General features: G+C 38.0%; 3 protein-coding genes across 3 annotated transcripts; 1 reads left to right on the plus strand and 2 right to left on the minus strand.

Moving 5' to 3' along the window:
* Positions 1-1017: 1017 nt before the first annotated feature.
* LOC126791344 (serine/threonine protein phosphatase 2A 57 kDa regulatory subunit B' theta isoform-like) lies at positions 1018-4596 on the minus strand. Its single transcript, XM_050517782.1, has 3 exons — positions 4393-4596; positions 2672-4237; positions 1018-1648 (listed from the first exon to the last, which is right to left on the minus strand). The coding sequence occupies exons 2-3, from the start codon at positions 3878-3880 to the stop codon at positions 1289-1291; spliced, it is 1569 nt and encodes a 522-aa protein (XP_050373739.1). The 5' UTR covers positions 3881-4237; positions 4393-4596; the 3' UTR covers positions 1018-1288.
* A 779-nt stretch (positions 4597-5375) lies between these two features.
* Positions 5376-12782, minus strand: LOC126791342 (probable thimet oligopeptidase). Its single transcript, XM_050517780.1, has 20 exons — positions 12515-12782; positions 12308-12429; positions 11983-12146; positions 11782-11872; positions 11520-11699; positions 11008-11088; positions 10602-10682; positions 9573-9665; positions 9232-9312; positions 8993-9155; positions 8708-8828; positions 8546-8618; positions 7998-8105; positions 7343-7440; positions 7204-7249; positions 6894-6990; positions 6488-6561; positions 6299-6403; positions 5980-6060; positions 5376-5840 (listed from the first exon to the last, which is right to left on the minus strand). The coding sequence occupies exons 1-20, from the start codon at positions 12669-12671 to the stop codon at positions 5730-5732; spliced, it is 2127 nt and encodes a 708-aa protein (XP_050373737.1). The 5' UTR covers positions 12672-12782; the 3' UTR covers positions 5376-5729.
* Positions 12783-13369: 587 nt separating this feature from the next.
* On the plus strand, positions 13370-17131 carry LOC126791343 (uncharacterized). Its single transcript, XM_050517781.1, has 6 exons — positions 13370-13545; positions 13650-13786; positions 14562-14908; positions 15243-15339; positions 15426-15710; positions 15831-17131. Exons 1-6 carry the CDS (start codon positions 13416-13418, stop codon positions 16821-16823), a joined length of 1989 nt encoding a protein of 662 aa, XP_050373738.1. The 5' UTR covers positions 13370-13415; the 3' UTR covers positions 16824-17131.
* The last annotated feature ends 744 nt before the right edge of the window (positions 17132-17875 follow it).

Genomic DNA, 17875 nt, shown 5'->3' on the forward strand with positions numbered 1-17875 from the left:
TATTTTTGTTTAAGCCAAGTTTTTTTAAGTGCGATGTGAGAACTCAGAGAAGATCAGGAAGAACAATCCTACAACGTTGAAGTCGCCAACTCATCAAAACACAAACCTTAGGTTGGGGTCTTGTTTGATTTTTCTCGAGTGTGTTCCAAACAATGGAAGCAAGCAAAATCTCACCATTCTTCTCATCGCAATAAATACTGGGAACTCAATCTATGTCAAAAGTTTGTTTTCATGAGAAATGAGGAAAGTCTTAATATTGTACTCTGTCTCCACTTTACTTTGAAAACTCATCACACTGAATAAAATTAGAATAAGATGATTTTTAACATCATAAAATATTCAGCAGTAATAAAAACAAGATAATACTAAAAAAGCCGAAGTAAGTAAAACCTTCTTCCTTTGCACATTGACCTTGAGGAGTCCCGGAGCTGTTGAAGATCCTCAATTCAAGTCTACACCTAAGCGTGACAGTTCAAAAACCCTAATGAAGATTGTTCAATCCAACATGATGTGTGTGTGTGTTTTATTTTATTTTATTGAGAATGCAACATGATTATATTCTAAGTCACAGTTTATTACAAGAAGCATTCAGTTCTGTCATGAAGACTAAGTAAAACACATATTCGGAGCTTTCCTATTGAGTTGGGGAGAAGTGAAGTCCGATATCATATGTTACTTACCAAGTGCTGCTATGATGCTGATCATCAATTTTCAAGTGCTGCTTTGGTTGGAGTATGGCAAAATCGGCTACTTTTGGGTTAAGCTACAAATCAAATAGCCAGGTGATCCACTCAAGCTCTGATCCCAGTTATCGTTGACACGTCTCTATCTTTTTTAAGACGAGAAGCTAACTAAAGTATACCTTTTGTTTTATTTGTTTTAGGTTTTTGTTTCATCAGGGTACTACAGAAGAAGATAATTTGCCTCCAAATAATAGCCACAGAAAAAGTGTCCTAATTTTCAGAATTTATGGTATTTTATTTTATAAAAAGAGGGGAATGCCAAGAAGTCTTCAAGTCATTAATGTAGTGATTGAATAATCATGCTTTGTATTCCAGAAATTGCAGTATATAAATTTACGCCAAAGCACAGCTACAAATAACTTCGAAATGGAACAATCAATGAGGCAGACAGAAGTTTCTTGGAGACTGGTTATCTGCCAGAACCTACGTTGTCTAGAACTACATCATACATATAGCAAATGACAAAGCATGAGTATTCCACCTGAACCAATCCCATTTGAACCCGGAAAAATATTGATGTCACTGAAATGCAAGTCTCTCTTCAGCTAACGTGAAGCAGTGCGCAGAGGTGCTCTGCCACGAACAAGCACAGGTTCATTGCTCGAAGCTTTCTTTGCAGCAACTTCTTCCAAATGTTTCCACGTGGCCTCACGTCGTGCTATTACCTCATCTTCCTTCGATTCATCTTCTTTGAACTCGGCTAAGCATTCGTTGAACAGCTCGGGATCAAGATCATAGAAAATTTTGCGGACATTTAAGGTCAAGCTATGAACAGCCTGATTCCAATGGTTTGTCGCATTTTTCTCCAATGCAGAGAAGATAATGGGCAGTAAAACCTTACGATTCTGCTTGATCAAGTTCTCAATGTGATCGTTGTTCCACAGAAACAGAGCTCTCTCTGCCACCTGACAGCAAAAATTGATTGCATTGGATTCACAAAGCGAAAGAGTTTAATTAATTAGCATGGGATCTACTTATATCTGCAGTTTTCCCATAGAATCCTTATATAAATAGGCTTAGAGTTTAAGCATAGTAATGCCAAATTTGTATTTCAGAGATTCCACTAGAAGTCATTCCAATTCATTCTCTACCAAGAAAAATATTCAGAGAACCCTGCTCATGATCACAATTTGTTTCATACATCTGCTAATACGACCAGAGCACAATATGCAATTAAAATGGCACAGAAAATTCTCTATGTCAACCAAACTGACGTCCAAACAAGCACCCACATTCTCCAAGAAATTTTCCTAGTCCTTACAACAGCCTTCTAATTTCACAAAGAAAGCTAAAACCATTAAGCACTGAATAAAACTTTCAAGTACTGCAGGACACCTACTTTGACCACATGAGATATCACAAAGATTAAGCTTTATACTCAGTTTTCTAACTTTCTTCTTCCCAACCTCAAAAAGGCTAACTTTGCACCTCCCCCACATTAGAAAGGCCAAAAATGTCAAGGTAGTAACTACAAAATCAGTCCTGGAGTTCCCTGCATTTACTCAGTATCTTATGATGTCTTCAATTTCCTCAACTATTTCAATGCGGTGGAACAAAAATCATCTCCAAAATATTGTGAACAAAGAACTTTCAAGATCATCAACAAACTTGAATCGTCCAGCAAAGCTATCCGAAAGTGATAACAGAGGGAAGACTAACAAAGTAAACAAAAAAAAGAAATTGGATTCGCTTAGTACATGGAAATCCCCACGTATTTTTTTTTAAATTGAGGATAATGTGATGCAGAAAAATTATCCTGACTAGGTGTTATGATCAACATGAACTATAATTAAATGATGCAGAGAACTCTCACGATTGCAGAATTAGAGCAACTTTTCAAGCAGAATAGGTGCACTAAAACATGCAAATATAAAAACTAAAACAATCAAATAATATTATTACACAAAAAGTAGTGAAAGAGGTATTACCTGAAAGTGAGAACTTTTTAGACAAAGAGCGATTTGGCGGAATAAGGGAACCATGCAGCGCTGAAATTCAGATGGCTGAGTTGCTTCTAGAACCTCCTCCAGTTCGCTAATAAACAACACTTCCTTAGAACTGTTAGTGACTGGCCAGTACTTTAATAAACCCCTTATGACAGTATCAGCAAGCTTGCAATCTTTTTCTACGAATTGCGTAATGCAATAAGATAGCTGTTGATGGTACATTGCTAGATACTTTGGCTTATGCAAGGGAATTAGAGCCCGAACGAGGAACAATTTATGTTCTTCTTTCAGTGGCAGAGCAAACCCATTTATTATACTACCCAAAATTTCTAGAAGTTCAGAAACCCCATTATGCTTCTCGGCCTCAAAGATAAAACTATAAAAGATGTTGTTGATAGCTTTCCTGATGAATGGACGATGCACCATAAATTTTCCATATGATCTGTGCAGAATTGTTTTCAAATACTCCCTCTCTCTAGGATCTTCAGAGTCAAATAGATCCAGCAACTTTAGAATGAATGAGTGATCGACATATCTTTTTGCTAACTTTGCATCTGTCTCAGGTGATGCAACAAATCTCAACAAAAACTCGTAAACTATTTGCAAGTGAGGCCAAGCAGGATCCATCAAAGGCTCATCCTCTTCCAAGTCAAAACCATCTACAACCTTATTCTCCCGTGGCTGTGGAGAGAATGACCTAAACAAATTTGCAGACACCATTTTAATACCCTCTTGCATTACAACTTCTGAGAATTTACCATTCGCTGAAGTCACATAATCCACTACTTCCAACAGTGTTTGGCGCTTGATCTCTTTTTCTTTCAGGTGCTTAGTTGGATCCGTGAAGTCAAATATAACACAGCACAAGTTTAGCTTTCTGACTAATAAGTTCTGCTTCTCAGAATTGGGAACATCTCTAAATCCCGGCAATGCTTCATAAGAAGAAGCCGCCGCAAAGCCATTCAGCTTCAAATTCACACCCTTTGCGCTCTTGTTCCCATAACCATTCCCAACATCCGAAACAAAACCACCAGCTGGCACAGAAGAAATCACATTACCAGACTTACCAGTCCCCAGCTCACCACTCTTTCCATAGGTGGGAGCATTCGAATACAACGTATGGCCTCCATCCCGGCTTTCAGAATGCTTAGAAGACTTCCGGGACACCTTACTCAATATCTGCTTTAACATAATTTACACAACAACCAAAATGCCAGCCCTCCAAAACCACAAACACAAGCCTCCAACACTCCCAAAAGCAGTCACGAAAACTCGAGTGTAATGATTCACAAACAGAACCCCAGAACCCCCATTGTCATCAGAAAAATGAACCCCCAACACCACAAATCAACCCAGCCCCAATCTCAGCTTCCCAGAAAAACAAAAACCCTCCTTCAGCTCTGTACCCTTCACCAAAGACTCAAACTTTGCACTGAAAACTCAAAACCCAGATGCAGAAAACCACTCCAAACTAGTCCAAATCAAGAAAAATCACCACGAGCTAACCCAAATTGAATTGAAGAACACCCCATTTGACCTCTGTTCTACCTAATGAAGCCAGATTAAAGCACCAAATTAGACAAACAAAAGCTCCCCAAAAGCAGAAAATAATACTAATGCTCAAGAGAATGGAAACCCAGAAAAACAAAGGAAGACGATGGAGGAAAGCCCAGATGGGGAATAAGAGAAATAGAAAGGCTTACAGGGATTGGAAGACTCGGCCTTTCGCTACAGCTATTATCTTCTTCTTCTTCTGCTTGTTCTTCGTTGTAGTTTGTTGACTCAGAAAGTTTAAATATTTGGATTTTGATCGATTCTTTGTTTCGTTTATTTTTTGGGGAAGAGAGAGTGTGGGTAGTGCTGATTCTGGGCTCTCTCTTGCTCTGTGGAAGAAGAGTCTAGTCAAAACTAAATCACCCGAGCACACGTCGTTTTTCTATTTTCTACTCATCCCCTATATTTGTTTTAACAGTGCGTTCACTTATCTAATATCATTAGTATTACATTCACTTACCTAATATCAAGTTAGAAAGCGAACGAAATGATTTCAGGATAAGAGAATAATACACTGTTATTTACTAATATAAGGAGATGAATCTCACTCACTCCTAATTAGAAATTGATTCATTGACAATCCATACATTTAAAGTTAGGGAGGTGGGCTAAAGCATCACACCTCCATGCGGATACAAAACCTGTAATCAAATCTCTACATGATGATAAAATCTGAGTTACTTTTCACAACCTTTTACTGTACGAGAGGTCATGATGAACTTCACTGTGCGCCTTTTGTATACCGATTCTATTTTGATGTTTAAGAGCATAGTACGTCCTTATCAAGAAACTGTTGAAAATGAAGTGGACAGTAAATTTTTTTCATACGATTGCCCATTGGGTTGGTCAATCATCCCACGGGGAACTTAATTCTTTCATTCTTTGTTTCTAGGAAAGGCGTTGGAACATTCAATCTTCAACTCCAAAGTCGTCAACCTTCAAATCATTAGATTGTAGAATTGGTCAGAAATTGTACGTTTTTGACAAAATTCTATATAAAAAAGAAAACACAACGCCGGTCAATCTAAATGAAAACGTTTGAGTTTATAAAGGGAATCAAAGATGCAATAACAAATTGCAAGATACAAAATGGATTACAAATGACTGGCCAACAAAAAAAAGGATTACAAATGAACAATACGTTGGAGTATAATGGCATTGGGGAGGTCAAAGATTGAAAACGCGGTGCAGTCGTCTCTTGATCAAAATATGACTACATTAAACAAAACAGAGAAGAATAACTACAACTCTGAGGGGACGAAATCTACAAAGCTCTCTTAAGCAGCCTAAACCCTACCTCGATTTTAAATTTCATTTGCTTCTATAAGTTACAAACACTAGAAACAAAAGAGATGATTACCATTTCCTAGCAATGGACCTCAAAAATCGAACATCATTACTTGGAACAAAATCGCAAAGATACTGAGAAAGCAGTGTCTTGCATTATAAGAGACCGGGGTCGTAACTTTGGTAAATTTTGTATGCATTACAATCTGTATTGGGATCTGCTGTCGATAAAAGCTTGAATGGATGGTTCTCTCCCAAGAAAGCCAGTTAAGACTTCAATCGGTTCCTTTGATCCTCCTGGGGCCAATACCTACAAAGAGAACAAGTCGTATAATATGATGAAAAAATTAATAAATAAACAAACGATTCAGGTAAAGAAAAACCAAGTCAGTACCCCACACATGGACTCTGTAAAAGAGGAAGGATATGAGTATAGAATGTCTCCTTACCTTGTTCCTGAACTGCATGCCAGCATATTGATTCAAATAACTGTCATGAAACTTTGACGCAAATATATCCGCAGCAAAGACCTACCGATAAAATTCAAAGGCAAGGACTCATTGTCACAAATTAAAGATGATGAAAATGAAATGTTCCGAATATATCTTGGGACTTGGGGCATGATTGTATTTGAAAGATTGCAATGATGAGAAAAATATTCCGAATAAATCTAGGGCATAATTGCATTTGAAAGATTGCAACAACAATCTTGAAAAGGATATGTTGCTTGACTAAATGACTAATTCAGAGAATGGAGGGTTGACAAACCTCACTCCAAATACGGCTGTAACAAGAAGCTTCATAACCAATGGCACTAGATGGAAACCGTGAAGCTGGATTAACACCCTCTAAAGCTGGTAAACCTAACATGATCTGAGGAATGAAATAGTTAATAACTTAATATCAATAGCCCAAATGCACAAATTTATACAGGAATTACTGTTAATAGCCACGTACCCTTGGATGAAGATGCTTGAATAACTCAACTATGTCAACATTTTCAGCAGAATGTATGATTTGGTCGAACAGACCTGACAATACAGACTTTTACATTCTAGGCAAGTAAAGGAGATATATGCACAATATATTCTAGAATGTACTAATTGTACTAGTTGATACATCAATTTTACAAAAAGAAGGGCGGAAATGTGAGCAAGTAATGCTTTTTAAAACTTAATTGTATCCAACCTTTAGTTTTCCACAGTGAATTTCATTTTCAAACTCATCCAAAATTCCAAATCAATGCAACACAAATAACACAACTATAAAACCAATTACTCTACCAACTAAAGAAGCCTCAGATGATTCGGAAAAAATGTAAGAAGTGCACTTTCTAGGATGTAGAAATACCTAGAGGACTTACAATAAAGAATTTGTTGCTTCATTTTGAGAGCCGAAAAGGAATATTGCCATTTTTTGATGGATTTGCACATTTCATCGTTGATAGGCATTGTTATGTCCTACAGACAATAGATATCAGCAATTTTACATAATTACCATCCCCAAAAAGAAGCAGCTATATTACAGTAATTAGATCTAAGGTGAACTCAGCAATTTGTCCACAATAAGAAAAATAATAAAATCAAAACATGCTTATTAAAAGATTAGAGGTTCCATATTGTGAAAGTGATAGACTTCATAAGGATCTACTATCTAAATAAAATGTAAGCCACCTGATGGAAGCCGGATATTAACTTTAAACTGAAGCTTTCATAACACCTGAAAATTTAGTAATATATAGAGTTAAGAAGTGTCAAAGTAGAGTGTAGACCAAGTCCATACAGAATGTCTACAATATGATTAATTACTTACCAATTCTCTAGAACCTGAGCAGGAACCTCCACAAAGTCTGGATCAAATCCCAGACCAGAAAACTTGGAGAACGAAGCACGATTACATATATGTTGGACCTTTAAGATGAATATCGACAAAAGGAACTTTTATTTGTGGACAACGGATCACATTAGAAATATACCAGACTAGAAAGACTGAGTTTTGAAATGTATATCCCACAAATCAAAATCCAAAACTTAGGTTGATAAGTTCTACCTTAACTGACTTGGAGGAAATTAACTATTTTTCTGTGACTTATCAGCTACAAACAATATTTTTATCTGGACATTGTCACTTGTACAGCATTATGAAAGCCCTCAACAAGACATGACTGGTTATTGAGGAACTCTTCTATCACTCATGTAGTTCTTACTTCTTAAAAATTCAGATGTCAACCATCTTTTCCTATGTCATCCACCTTACAATGTGCAACTCCTTGCCTAGTTAAAATCATTTCAGAGGCAGGCAAAGCAATTTACTGTTTCTGAGTTAGTAAAGATGGAACTCGGAGATAATGAAGATGACAAACTACCGTGCAACTGTGCAGCATTTATATTGCAATTATTTTCCCTTATAAGGAATCTCTGATATGAAAGTATATAATGGAAGCATGTAGTGATGAAATAAAACATACCACATGGCCAAACTCGTGAAAAAGGTTCACAACTTCAGAAAATCGAAGTAATGCAGGATGACCACCAACATCCTTTTGGAATTGAGATATCAATAATGCAACTGGGATCTAGTTACAGAAACCAAATGGTAAGTTAGCAACACAAGATAAATGGTTACATTAATACTCCAACACTGTGTGTAGGCTTTTGTTTTAGATTGAATGTGATAGCCAATTAAATATCTGAACTACAAATTTCCACTTCGACAATAAAAAGAAGCAATTCATATAGCTCAAAAAATACAAAAGAATTCAGATCAATCATCCTGATAAAATCATTTTCAATTAGCTTCAATGAAAAAATGAAAATCAATGAAAGTAGAAGCGAGTCATTTCCTGGAAAAATAGTAATGGACTTATGTCGTGGTAGTGATGGTGATGGCGCCATGGAGGTCACTCACCATCACTACAAGCAGTTATATTTTTGAACTGCAGATACAACATTCGTTTCCATCTCAACTATCATAGACTACAAGGATATTACGTTTCATCACAAATTAGAACACAACCTGACGTGATCCATTGGATGATAAAGCACCATTTTGAAGAGCCACCACACATGTATGACTAAATTTTCCTTCCCTGTTCAAAGACATCACAAACCGATTTATTCATAACTTGAGTGATAATAATAATGAAAAGGCAAACTTTTAACATGAATTCTCCTTAACCTTGCATAGATATCAAGGTAGAAATGGCCCAAGAGTTCACCAGAACTCAGGTCAAAAACAGAATATGTGGAAACATCAGAATGCCAAACCTCAGCATCTGTAATTTCCTCAAATCTTAAACCTGCACGAGATAGAAGTAGCAATTGAGCTATCACTAAAATCATTGATGACATGGATAATTTTATGGATGTAATAAAGTAATTTTTGTTAGTATTTAAGGAAGTCGCTAGTTTACCAAAAAAAGAAAAGAAAAGGAAGTCGCTAAACAGTAAAACTAATAATTACCAAAAAGGTCTTGGACTATTTTGAAGACCCCAGATAAAACCAAGTTTACTGGAAAGTATTGCTTGAGAGCTCCAATGCCAAAATTAAACTGTTGATCTTCAGCCTTTTTCAAATAGTATGGTATATCCTCAACTCCAAATGGATAATCTCCTTCCTCCTTTTTCTAACTCAGCGTAAGAGAGAATGAAATCAGCCATGAAATATGCCAAACCAGGAGGAAATACAAATATCATTCTCACCTTCAAATCTTTCAAAATAGAAAGCTCCATGGTAGCTGAGTCGGCCAAACTATTGGAGATGTCCTCTAAGAACTCAAAAACCTGGATTCACCATAGCATACATGAGCTAAAGAAACAACTGCAAGTTAATCATAAATGTGAAGGTCCTTATAACAGAGGTAGCGAGGCACAATCACATTTCAATCACCATCAAAGACTATTAGCCTACTCAAGACAGCTTTTTTAAGCCTTTAATGAAGATAAACCAAATGCATCTCAAATAAATTACTTTTGACTTCATCTTACTTAATCAAGTTACCATGTCACAAATTAAAATAACGATATGGCAAGATCAGACATACCTTGGTGGGTGTCTTTGCCATCCTAAGATCAACAGCATAGTCGGCATAATTGGAATAGCCCAGTAAGCGGGCAAACTTATGGCGAAGTTGAACCTGAACCATAAACACATTGGAATAAGATAATATGCATATACTTTGGTGCAACATAACAACAATCAGGTGAATCAGCAGTCTGAGGACAGTGATGAGACACTGAAAAGTGAAAACCAATGGCAAGTAGGAAACAAAATTGGCACAAAACATAGTAGACTCTAGAATCACCTTCACAAAGCTTCTCATCATCACATCACAGCATTTTTAGGTTGCGCACAGATTAGAATCCGATACTCTATTACTGATGCTTATTATTGGCGCACAGTAAAAAAAGATGCTTATTGTAGAAAGAATTTTCAACAGTGTTTCATTCCAAATTGCTGTTCTTCTGTTATTGATATTAAATATTTTGTTGGCCCTACTAACACCTAGTTTTTTTTTTTTAGAATTGGATCCACATTTGATAATAAATTCCAGAAAAGTTTCCTACACACCACTTACCAATTGGAACCAAAGATATGCACTAAGAAACAGTTAACAATTGCTATAACATCAAATATTTAGTACTTTAGACTCATGTTTGATGAACTCATGCAAGTACAGTATCCAATTAACAATGTACAACCTTCAACAGAAATTGCAACATCATAACATTAAACGTTTACATTATCCCTTGCTAATAAATTCCAAGAAATTTCTCCCTATTAACAACAACAGACTGATCTCGAAAGAAGCCAATGACATACCTAACCGTGTCTTTATAATCTAAAAGCCATGACACATATAGAAACAAATATCTGGGAAATTATGACTTTCTTTCTTTGGGCAAAGAGAGTTATCACTTCATAAAACAGAGCAACCTTTTAAAGAGCCATCAGGACACTCATACAGACACATACACAAACACTCAATGTATCCTTGCATAGAGATTAAATGGATTTACAGATTGATCATCAAACTAAAATTACGATAATGAGTATAAAACACAACAATTACCAAATCTTCTAAGATAGAAAGGTTGACTTCTCCACATCTCTTTCCATATTCAAGTGCTACCATCTTCCTTGTTCTTCCAACCTGCACAAGAGCTTAAAATTAATTCTATAAAGTACGCCAATGCATGTTCCAAAACTATCAAGTAACAATAAAAGATTTATCAATGATTCAATGTCTCTTGCTACTGGCGTTAGCTGCAACATATCCAACTATGGAAAGTACTAAAAGATGACCTGTTAGGGGATATGGCTACCAAGAGTTAAAACCCTTGAAGATATATATTAAATATATGATGGTTGCTTTTATATTACTTCAACTTGACCATAACCACAAGTAAAAAGTTTGGGATCATCAATATATCATTGTCAAATACAAACAGACGTAAAGACAACTCAGTGGAGCTTACCTCACAGAGTTCTAATACTGCCGCCACATGATGACTTTTCAGGGTCACCTTCAACTTACCGTTGTCACCTTTGTCTAAGCTCTGCAAATGTATGATTGAAATTTATAAATAAAAGACATTATTGTAGAAAGCTTAGAGAGTCATCTAATGACAATTTATATCTGACGATGGTAATTTTCTTGCACATGAAAATTACATATAAAATACATAATGAATTGTACTGGAAAGGCTGGCAATAAATGAAAAGGGTTTGACCTATTGAGCATGCCTATGACTAAATAAATACAGGACCATTGACTTATCAGTGTACAACGCAATCCAGGATAGTAAATTGATTTGATACTGAACAAGGTATCATCCTAAACATTTTCCTTGTTGCAAGCAAGCACCAAAAACTAATCTGAAATTAAGTTTGTTTAAAGATAAAACAGCCCAAGTAAACTTGCATACTGTATGTGACTATGTGGCATTCAAAATGATTGATTAACAAATGACAGAAAAATATCACAAACCTTAAGAAACTCTTGTGGTAGACCAGACAATTCAGTCTCAGTGAAGGCAATGAAAGAACAGTCCTCTTGTAGACTTTGGATATATCGCAAGCTTAGCTCATCAATCTGGACTCTCACACGCTGCATCTCCTCTCTCTTAGTTAAAGTAAGATTCAACCCATTGCGTTCAAAGTCTCTCATCTGTCACTGATCGAGAAAGAATCAACATCCAGCATTTACAATTCGACAAATCAAAATACAAAAAAAAATTCTCACTCCTTACCAAGGCTAGAGTATACTGCTTTGCTTCAGCAGTCAGCCACTCTCCTCTCGTAGCAAAAGCTTTGACAACATGGTACACATCCTCACGCATTCTATTCAATGTCACCACACGCAACATATAATTAAAAGCTGAAAATAACACTCTTAAGGCAATGTCCAAGTCGCTTGGGATCAAAGACAGTCACCAGAAGGCCAATATTACCTGCAAGCCAGAACATGCGCGTCGATTCTCCGCTCGGCCTCGGCACTTGCTTTCCTAACATCATCACTAGTAGATACCATCTTTGGAAACACACAAGACTGAACAAGTGGAAATTGCTGCGCTTCTAATTCAGCTAGAGGTGATATAACATTCATATACGTAACCTACAAAATGCAACATAGACAGCTAAAATTAACCACTGAAATAGTAAATTTGCTCCAAAAAACATAAACTAATGCTTTAGAAGCGAAATTCGTCACATGATTCGAATGTATGAGCTATTTAGCCGGATTATTACACTATAATGAGTGAATTGGTTCAAAACCTTATCGAGCGGGACTGAAGCCACGGCGTCGTGGACCTCTTTGGACTTGGAAATGACTCGGTCGGCCAATTTGATAATCTCCGACGCCGATAGAGTGACTCGGACCTTCGAGCCTTGAAGATCTGCAACTTTTGAAGTTGAAATTAAGCAAAATAGTAGCTGAAGGCTAAGAGAAACGAAAAGGAGTAGTGACGACTGAAGAGGTACCTTTCTTCTCTCTGTTTTTCCTGTGAGAGTTGAAGGCGGTGATTCCGAGGTTGACGGCGAGAGCAAGGAGAGCGGTGGCTCCGGTGACGGCGATGAGGCGGTGCCGGCGGTTCTGCTTCGGCATTGTGACGGCTTCGTCGGCTTGACTGTCCGTCATCGTTAGCAAATGGGAATTGGGAGGGAGGGAAATTTTGGTGAGGGGCGAAAATGACGATGGTTTTATGAGACCGACGATAAATTGCTTTAGTGGAATTGAAATTTTAATTTGATTTTGGGGAGGATAGGCATTTGTCGCTGTCGTAAGTGGCACGTCATAAAAATCACTGTTTGAGACGCAATCGTGCACGAGCTTGTGTGTGTGTGTGTTATTCAAGTATCAAATAGAGAGCAAGGGGTCTTAATCGAACTGTAAGGTTGTACAAATTAATATGTATTGATGTTGCATGAGTTTAGAAAAATCGAGAGTGCGTTCACTTATTTATAATGAAACTTATGCTATACAAGTTTAAATGCTCACGGAGAAAATAGAAAAACACAACATTAAAAGAGGTATAAATTTTTATTTCACTCTTTAGGTTTGAAGTTTATAAATCAAATCATTTCAAATCAATCTAGATTCCCCATTTTTGCAATATAATTTGTCTCCAAATCACGATCAATTTTCAATCCTAGTATGAGAAAAAAGGTTCGAAGAAGTAATCATTTGTCTCCGATCATGTACGAAGTTTCGTGTTTTTGAAAATTTTGAATTAAAAAGTGGGCTCATATTGGGCCCATTTAATAAATGTCCATACCCGACCCGCCTCACTCTTCAATAGCCCAAGTGCCCAACTGCAAGGAGCCAAGGACCAGCGTTGTAGACTAGACCCAGACTCGGCCGAACCCTCCGAGACGAGACGGCATGGCTCCCAAGCTCAAAGACAAGCAGCAGCAGAAACCTCCGCCGCCGCCGATGGAGGATCTCTTCGCCACTCTCAACGGCCACATCGAGCAGCTCGAATTCGACAAAGCCGTCAAAGTCGCAAATCAAGGTCCAATTTCAACCTCTATAAATTCTCCAATTACTATTATAATTTCCGATTTGCGTTTCGTTGATTTTGATTTTCAAATTTTTGTTCGGAAACCTAAATCGCAGTGCTGTCAATTGCTCCCGGCGACGAGGACGCGATTAAGTGCAAGGTCGTGGGGTTGATTAAGGACGATAAGACCAAAGAGGCGCTCTCCGTGATTCGATCTTGCAAGAATCCTGCTCTGGATTTCAGCTTCTTCAAGGTTGGTGAAACCGGCCTCTTCTTAGCTGTAAATTTTGTGTAATTATTTGGATCATTATTGATTTATAGTAGCTGCATTGTGTTTATAACTATTGAAATGGAAAATTGCATAGCATAACTACATTCTTCGAGTGAGTTGATAGGAGTTACATAACATAGGCCTGTGTAGTTAGGGAGTTGTAATTTACATTTTCTAGCAGAATGACTGCTGGTAATGAGAAGTGTTTGGGTTATAAACAAAGTAATCATGATGAGGGATTCCCGCCTTGTTTCGTTTGAGTTGAATAGACGCAGAGATTTTGCTCGGAGATAGTAGTAGATGCTTTGTTGCTCGGTTGTTTGTTAAGGATGGAATTGTAGCGGATGAGAGATGGTGTATGAGTCTTTTTGTTTGTTTGTACTTTCTAGTAAGGGATGACATGCAGTTGTTTCTATGCATTGAATTTGTTCAAACTTGTAAAGCCAATGATTATTAAATGTGTCCCTTTTATATATGTTTCTCTTTGCATATGTGTTTTAGTTGCATTAATCTTCTTGAATAGAGATGTGATTATTTTGGGCTGAAGCTGAGCTGATGTATCTCACATTTTATCGGTTGTAGTCCTTCATTGACTGACATCTTGCCACATGAACATATCCCTCATTGAGGGGCCAGAGAGAGGAGTTTAATATGTTATTAGTTTTATATAATGCGTAGAAATCATGCATGAACATCTCTCAGCAAACTTTTTTCCTACTCTCTCTATTCCCAATTGACTCTTTCTATTCGTATATAGGCATACTGCTTATACAGAGAAAACGAGTTAGATGAAGCTCTTAAAGCCTTGAAAAGCCAAGAGACAACTCCAACCGCAATGCTATTAGAAGCCCAGATATTATTTCGCCTGGGAAAGTTTGATGCTTGTATTGATATATATCAGAAGCTTCAAAAGTCCAAAGTTGACTTATTAGATACAAATTATATAGCTAGCTTGGTTGCTGCTGGGAGGGCTTCTGAAATACAAGTTGATTCACTCAAGGCTAAGGCAAAGGAGAGCTTTGAGCTGGCATTTAACACTGCCTGTTCTTTGATTGAAAGCAAAAAGTACACTGATGCAGAACAGTTCCTGCTGCTAGCCAGAACGTAAGATATCTTCAAACTTTTATGCTGTCTGATTTTTGGTAGGACTGATGAACCTCAAAACATTTAGCCTAATAAACTATACCAGGGACTAATTAAGCCATGCAAATGTTCATAAATCATATCAACTCAATCAAGCTCTTCACTGCTGAAAAGTTCTCTTTGTCAATTTTTTATTTTCCTATTAGGCGCCTTATAAGTTCCTCGATGTGCTCTGAATTATTTCCTTCCTCGTCAACTGTTTTTATATTTGATTATACCAATCACCATGACTGTTATAAAGACTCTCTTGTGAGTCAGAGTGAGCTGATGGGAGAAATCCAATTGGTTTTCTTAGAACTGGCAAGGAAGTTTTGCTGGAAGATGGTGTGCCTGATGATGAGATAGAAACTGAATTGGCACCAATAGCTGTCCAGTTGGCCTATGTTCAGCAGGTACTCTAATGTTTTTATTTTATTTCCTGTTTGTTTGCCACGTTGACAATCTAATGGAAACTAATGCAAATTAGCTTCTTTCATAGCTCCTTGGGAACAAACAAGAGGCCATTGAGGCCTACACAGACATTATCAAATCAGATGTGGGAGATGAGTTATCACTCGCGGTGGCAGTCAACAATCTAATCGCTTTGAAAAGTCCAAAAGATGTTTCTGATGGCCTGAAGAAACTTGATCGTCTAAAACAGAAAGATGACAAGCAAAGCTTCCACCTTACTCCTAAACTGGACTCAAAGCTTTCACCAAAGCAAAAAGAATCAATATACGTGACTCGGGTCCTTTTACTTCTTCATGCAAATAAGATGGATCAGGTATTTCTCTTTTCTCTTTATGTTTTACCTTCTCTTTCAAGTAAATACATCACAGTTTTAAGCCATTGTGGGTGTTCCAGCTTTCCCTTTGTTAATCTGTACTTTTTGCTATTTCAACAGGCTCGAGAACTTGTTGCTGCGCTTCCAGATATGTTTCCGGAGAGTGTGATGCCTGTTCTACTTCAGGCTGCAGTTTTTGTAAGAGAAAACAAGGCTGGAAAAGCTGAAGAAGTTTTAGCCCAGTTTTCTGAGAAGTTCCCTGAAAAGTCAAAGGTTTTTCTCTTAGCAAGGGCGCAGGTTGCTGCTGCTGCCAGCCACCCTCATATAGCTGCTGAGTCCCTTTCTAAGATACCTGATATCCAGCACATGCCTGCTACTGTTGCTACTCTTGTATCTCTGAAAGAGCGTGCCGGCGATATTGATGGGGCATCTGATGTACTAGACGCTGCAATCAACTGGTGGTCAAATTCCATGACCGAGGACAACAAGCTCAATGTTCTGATGCAAGAGGCTGCTTCCTTCAAGCTCAGGCATGGAAGGGAAGAGGAAGCTTCTCGTCTATATGAGGAGCTTGTGAAAAGTCATGGAAATGTGGAAGCATTGGTTGGGCTTGTAACTACAGCTGCTCGAGTGGATGTTAAGAAGGCCGAAGCTTATGAGCAGAAGCTGAAACCGTTACCGGGTTTAAAGGGGATCAATGTGGATAATCTAGAGAAGACTTCTGGTGCCAAACACGAAGAGGGTACTTCTCAAGTTAAGGTCGCCGAGTCATTTGAGGAGGGGAAGAGCAAATCGAAGTCAAAGAAGAAGCGAAAGAGAAAGCCAAAATATCCTAAAGGGTTTGACCCTGCAAACCCAGGGCCCCCACCAGATCCTGAAAGGTGGCTTCCCAAGAGAGAAAGATCAAGTTATAGGCCTAAGAGAAAGGATAAGAGACAAGCTGCCCAGGTACGAGGCTCTCAAGGTTCTGTCTCTAGAGACAAACACGATGCCGGTGCAACTTCTAGCAATACCAAATCAAACCAGGCAGTCAATTCGAAAGGAGCCTCACAGAATTCAGCTGCAGAGCCACCAAAGACTTCATCCAAGTCCAGAAAAAAGTCGAGGAACTAGCTTAAAAAGTCCAGATCTACTCCTTTTGGTTGAATTTGCCGAAATGTTGCAGAATTTTATTTTCTTGATATTTAGTGCTCTAGGGTCTAAGCTTGAGAGATTTTGCAGTTAATCCTTGTGCTTTTGCAACTTTTGATTCAAGACAGATCGAAATCCCAAACAGTTTTATACTGCCTTCTCCTGGAATGGAGCTGTGATATTGACTGGCGGATGGTAATAGTGAGTCTAGGATTGTCATATGCCTTGTCCCGAAGGATTTCCAGGTTATGAAGTATTCTTCAAGTGCAAAACTCATCTCTTCCGTCATATTTGTGACTGTGACGCACTGAAACTACGTGCTCTTTACTTTTCCTAGAGGCCAAGGCTTGGACCATTTCAATGCTACTATCAATTTAGTAATGTTCCATTCAAAAGTGCTACAGTATGTTGTTGTAGTCGTTTAGGTTTGATAGAATATAGTTGCTTAGGACTTTAGGTTTCCGAAAACCCACATATACAATTTAATGACAAAAACAAATGAATCAACAAAAAGGCACAAAATATCCTTGTCCATCACAGCCTGACCTCCTTAGGATTCGACACAAAAGGCCAACCATGCCTTCACCAATACACCTCCCAACTCCCCACATTACACACACAACCTATCTTCTCCCTCTAACTTACCCACCAAACCACAACCCCCCAAAAATGACCCAAACACCCTCCCCCCCTCAAGCAAAAATAATATTATGATCCTTCTTTAAATTCCGAATTTTTCAACCGTCAGATTCACCCGAATCGGAATTTCCGAATATGTGACACTGGGGAAAAAAAAACCAACCGAGTAAAAATGAGTGAGGAATAATGAAGAGGGGAGAGGGATTTAGATTCAGCGGGAAACAAGGATTCCTTCTCCCGCCACATCTTGGTGCCGAAGAACAAGTGACCCTCCCTAACCACCGCCACGTGTCCTCCTCTCCACAGCTCCCTCAAATTGGACAATTCCACCCTTGAAGCCTTTTCTTTTCCCCTCCCTTCGTCTTCTCCCTTTTTAATATTTCTTAAGATTTATT

Source organism: Argentina anserina, chromosome 4 (genome assembly GCF_933775445.1).
Source record: "Argentina anserina chromosome 4, drPotAnse1.1, whole genome shotgun sequence".
Classification (NCBI taxonomy): domain Eukaryota; kingdom Viridiplantae; phylum Streptophyta; class Magnoliopsida; order Rosales; family Rosaceae; genus Argentina; species Argentina anserina.

Excerpts from the sequence above, each read along its gene's own strand:
- LOC126791344 (XM_050517782.1), bottom strand. The coding sequence starts at position 3,880 with ATGTTAAAGCAGATATTGAGTAAGGTGTCCCGGAAGTCTTCTAAGCAT. Across the intron at positions 1,649-2,671 it reads TAAAAAGTTCTCACTTTCAG|GTGGCAGAGAGAGCTCTGTT; the intron begins GTAATACCTCTT and ends TTTTGCTGTCAG.
- LOC126791342 (XM_050517780.1), bottom strand. The coding sequence starts at position 12,671 with ATGACGGACAGTCAAGCCGACGAAGCCGTCACAATGCCGAAGCAGAAC. Across the intron at positions 8,829-8,992 it reads AATAGTCCAAGACCTTTTTG|GTTTAAGATTTGAGGAAATT; the intron begins GTAATTATTAGT and ends TATCTCGTGCAG. Across the intron at positions 6,562-6,893 it reads GAAGCAACAAATTCTTTATT|GTCTGTTCGACCAAATCATA; the intron begins GTAAGTCCTCTA and ends CTGTATTGTCAG.
- LOC126791343 (XM_050517781.1), top strand. The coding sequence starts at position 13,416 with ATGGCTCCCAAGCTCAAAGACAAGCAGCAGCAGAAACCTCCGCCGCCG. Across the intron at positions 14,909-15,242 it reads TTCCTGCTGCTAGCCAGAAC|AACTGGCAAGGAAGTTTTGC; the intron begins GTAAGATATCTT and ends TGGTTTTCTTAG. Across the intron at positions 15,711-15,830 it reads ATGCAAATAAGATGGATCAG|GCTCGAGAACTTGTTGCTGC; the intron begins GTATTTCTCTTT and ends CTATTTCAACAG.